Source organism: Silurus meridionalis, chromosome 5 (genome assembly GCF_014805685.1).
Source record: "Silurus meridionalis isolate SWU-2019-XX chromosome 5, ASM1480568v1, whole genome shotgun sequence".
NCBI classification, from domain to species: domain Eukaryota; kingdom Metazoa; phylum Chordata; class Actinopteri; order Siluriformes; family Siluridae; genus Silurus; species Silurus meridionalis.
The window spans coordinates 22,367,698-22,371,768 of record NC_060888.1 but is presented as its reverse complement, the minus strand read 5'-3'; the positions used below and the strand labels follow the sequence as shown (position 1 = coordinate 22,371,768).

The window sequence follows — 4,071 nt, the reverse complement described above, 5'->3', positions numbered from 1 at the left end:
AAGACGAATGGCCTCCGTGTGCATAAGTATTGGCACCGTCCCTTCTTCAATACCATGGCGTATGATTTAAGCTCAACTGAATGCATTCTCATTTCTTCCTGAATGCTAATGACTTTAGCGAGTAGCTGTAGAGTGCCTCGGATTTAATACGCCATTAATCTGCCTCAATGTCTCAATAAATAAAGTCCACAAATTAACCGTTGCTAATTTACAAGAGCTGATTTTCTGTTTTAGCTTACTTACAACTTTGGGTATCTGTCGATAAAAGACGTCAGCTTCATTGTCCATTGAAGTTTTTAGTTTACAATATATAGTTATTTAGTTTTATATAGTAAAATATATATAAAATATATAAAACTAAATAACTATATATTGTAAACGAATAAACACGGATCGCTTTCCTAGTTGCACAAAGAAAAGTGCGACACTAATATTATTCCTAAGTAACACACACGCTTGGACAGTTAGTTCCGGCGTTTATTTGCATCCACCATATAAGATAAGATATACCTTTATTTGTCCCACAGTGAGAAAATTTCTTATATGCCATAGTGATAGACGAATACACGGGATATACTAAAACGCCTGACGTGGAAAAAAAAAGCTTTGAACGTGGATTAATGCGAGAAGACAGTGGTTTTAAACACATTAATAATAAAGCATACTCTGTACAGACAAGCAGTTTGGTTGAGTTTGTTTTTTTTTAAAAAAGTTGTCATCGCATTAAGCCACATTATGATTATTTCTTAAGAGTTTTCTATGGGAGAAAACCACATAACGCGTAATTAAACTTGTCTTTACATAGTATGCTTTATTATTAATGCAATTACAGAGTTTGGTCTTATCGCATTAAGCCGCTTTAACCATTTTTTTACATTAAGCGTTTTAGAATGTCTCAGAATAACAACATTTATTCAACAACAACAGCAGCAGCAGCAAAATACGTGAATCATTATTTTTGTAACAATTTTACAAAAACAAAATAAGTAAAACAAAGCTTTTTGATCAACACTGTACGATATTTGCATAGACTACGTATAAGGAATGTGCTGTTAATGATTAAATCAGTGATGATGATTATTATTATTATTATTAAGAGAGCAAATATATAAATAACTCAGATTCGCTCTCTCATCCTGAGATTTACTGTGTGTAAGAGCTTCAATTACATGACGTCACATTTTTCTGCTGTCTCTTTGAGATCTCCTAATGTGGCCTGCGCTTTGTCCTTCAGCTGGTCAATATCCACATCCCCTAAGCTGCTGAGCTGACCCAGGACCGACAGCTTGTGCTCTTCCTCTTGGTTGTCCTCAGCGATCATCTCAGCCAGCTCCGAGGGCAGGGCTATGTCCTTGCCCGCTGCCTGGATTTGTGTTTTGTCCAGCTCACTCTAGGGTGAAACAAATGCAAGCAGGTAGGGCCCAGGACAAAACAGTCAGCATTGTATACTATAGGGATACTAGGAGGAAAATGAATAATATTATAGCTGGAATTCCTGTCATGCTATAGAATAGCGTTTATTTGTCACATATGCTACTTACCTTAGGCAGCCTGTATTTGTCCCGAAAGTGGCTCCTGACTGTGGCTCTCTCCGCTTTCTTTTGTGTAAAGCTGGCTTCTCTCTCTATCCTGAGGGAACATGATATACAGAATCGGTCTATACAGAATTCAGCGTCTTCATATATTCACATCACAAATTCCTCTCTATTGATCAAAACAACACATGAGATTTGGTTTTTTTTCTTCACTTTCTTTTCTCTCTGCATTCCTTGTTTTTTCTCTTTTATTCATATGTTCTTTCCTTTCTTTTCCCCTCCCTCCTATCTCTCCTTCCTTTCTTCCATCCGCCATCTCATCTCTCCTTCCTTCCTTCCTTCATTCTTTCCTCCCTCCCTTCCTCCATCCCACCGTCCCTCCCTCAGTACATTTCTTCTTTTCTCCTTTTTTTAAATTCCAATCGGTGCTCATTCCAATAGGAGCCTTCAGACTGTGACCTTGACACCAGGATTTTGTGGTTACTGAAAATTAATGGAGTGAATGGCAAAAGCATTTTCAGGGAGAAAAAATAAACAACAACAAAAAGAATCTACTCCAGAAATATGCAAAATAAAAAATAAATAAAAATACGTGAATGAGAAAAAGGAAATTTTTTCCAGGTCAATGTTGGTGTACATTACTGACACTGTGTGTAATCTAAAACCTAATACCTTCTATTATTACATAAGATAGAGGTGATGAGGCTATTTTTATATTCCAGAAAGGTAGAATCTAAGTAGAGAGCAAATATTTTTGCAAAACTTGCTTTAAAGGTTATGTGTCAATGTACAGATTTTACATGGAATCCTCAGGCCTTGTATTAATGCCTAAAAGATATGATTGTTTTTTTTCTTTCTTTCTTTCCACCAAAGACGTGACACTTCTAAGGTGCTCTCAAGGAACATGGAGCTTCTCTCAGAAATAAGACTTACAAAACTTACTTACTTTTCCTCAGCCAGCTGCTTCTGATACTCCTCAAACTCCTCCTGTGTCATCCCCTTAGCTGCCGCCTCGGACTTCTCCCCTTCGACTTTCTCTTCTCCAAGACCCCCGGTGAGATCCTTCAGTTGTCCCCCTATCATGTGCTTTACCATGAATGCCATGCCTCTCACGTCTTGCGCCTCCTTGTCCCACAACCCCTTCACCCAAATCAGAAATGAATTGAAATAGTGAGCAACACTCTCTTACAACATAAATAGAAACTCTAACTCAGGTGTGCATCTGTGGGGAGCTGTTTCTTGAAGGAACTCTTGTTTCAGCACCAGCTTTGTGTGCCCAGCGCTGACTCATGTGACTGTGAGCTCTCTCAGTCTCTCTCTCACTCTCTTTATATAAATCCACCCTGTCCTGTCTATTTCCTGCTCTCACTCTCTCTTTCTATATTAAACTGATACTGTCCTATTTCTGTCCCTCTATCAATACTGTACATACAACACAACATAATAGCATAATATATTTATGGGTGCTAAATGAATTGGATTTTTTTTTGTCTAAAATCAATCCAAACCTTACTACTGTAATATATATGTACAGGAACAAACAGTACATATACAACATGGAATACAGATACAGTGCAAAGAAACACCAACAATACACGACTTGCCATTAGGAGCAATGACTAAATCTAGAACTTTATAAGTATCCATGATGATATATTTATATGCAAATGCTAGACATGATACTGGTGATCCTGTGCCATCTCCTAAATGTTTTTTAAAAGCATCTGTGTATGATAGATTTATTTATTTATTGTGAAAGTGCTCGCAGTCATTTATTTATCTTAAATAAGTGCTTTATCCTTCTCAGGGTCAGTGTGGAGCCTAACCAGCAGGAATACACAATGGATAGGACACTATCCCAGGACATGATGTGCACACGCACACACGCGCACACACACACACACACACACACACACACACACACACACACACAGACCATCTTCTATATTTAGGGGCAATTTAGTTGGCAAACGAGTAGCTTATCCACATACCTGGGCAGATGGAGGAGACTGAAGATCCTGGAGAAAACGCCTACGGACACTAGGAGAACATGTGGAAGTCTGTAGAGACAGAAACCCGAATTTTGTGCAGAATTTGTAACCCAATCTGGTAACCTCACAAAGCAACACGTGCACTCCATCACTTTGGCATTCACTTTATCATTGCTTTTCATTTTTGGTGAGCTGGTAGCTCAGTGGTTAAGGCTCTGGGTTACTGATTAGAAGGTCAGAGTTTCAAGCCCTGGTATCACCACCTGCCACCTTTGGGGCCTTTAAACAAGGCCCTTAACCCTCTGTGTTGCAGGGATGCTGTATCATGACTGAGCCTGTGCGCTGACCACAGCTTCCTAACATTGCTGGGATATGCAAAGAAAGAAGTTTACTGTGCTGTAATGTAAATTATAAAATATAATTTTAAGCCAGTCTGAATAACAGCATCTGCCAAATGCCATAAATGTAAATGATTGATGATGGATTTCTGTGAAAGCACAATGAGGCACATTGATGCCCTGCTCCAACACTTACATACTTATATA

At 38.6% G+C, this 4,071-nt stretch overlaps 2 protein-coding genes across 2 annotated transcripts in view; both read right to left on the bottom strand.

Moving 5' to 3' along the window:
* adal (adenosine deaminase-like) overlaps positions 1 to 433 on the bottom strand; it is a 6,823-nt gene extending 6,390 nt beyond the window's left edge. Inside the window, exon 1 of the mRNA XM_046850605.1 lies at positions 244 to 433. Coding sequence (XP_046706561.1) covers positions 244 to 288 — 45 coding nt within the window. The 5' untranslated portion in view covers positions 289 to 433. The remainder of the gene's footprint in view (positions 1 to 243) is intronic.
* Positions 434 to 477: 44 nt separating this feature from the next.
* Positions 478 to 3,558, bottom strand: cplx3a (complexin 3a). The gene is made up of 4 exons (XM_046850607.1): positions 3,527 to 3,558; positions 2,482 to 2,675; positions 1,542 to 1,629; positions 478 to 1,390 (listed from the first exon to the last, which is right to left on the bottom strand). The coding sequence occupies exons 2-4, from the start codon at positions 2,637 to 2,639 to the stop codon at positions 1,166 to 1,168; spliced, it is 471 nt and encodes a 156-aa protein (XP_046706563.1). The 5' UTR covers positions 2,640 to 2,675; positions 3,527 to 3,558; the 3' UTR covers positions 478 to 1,165.
* Positions 3,559 to 4,071: the final 513 nt, after the last annotated feature.

Coding starts and splice junctions, on each gene's coding strand:
- cplx3a (XM_046850607.1), bottom strand. CDS start 2,639: ATGGCATTCATGGTAAAGCACATGATAGGGGGACAACTGAAGGATCTC. Junction 1,630..2,481: donor AAGCAGCTGGCTGAGGAAAA/GTAAGTAAGTTT, acceptor ATGTTCCCTCAG/GATAGAGAGAGAAGCCAGCT. Junction 1,391..1,541: donor ACAAATACAGGCTGCCTAAG/GTAAGTAGCATA, acceptor GTTTCACCCTAG/AGTGAGCTGGACAAAACACA.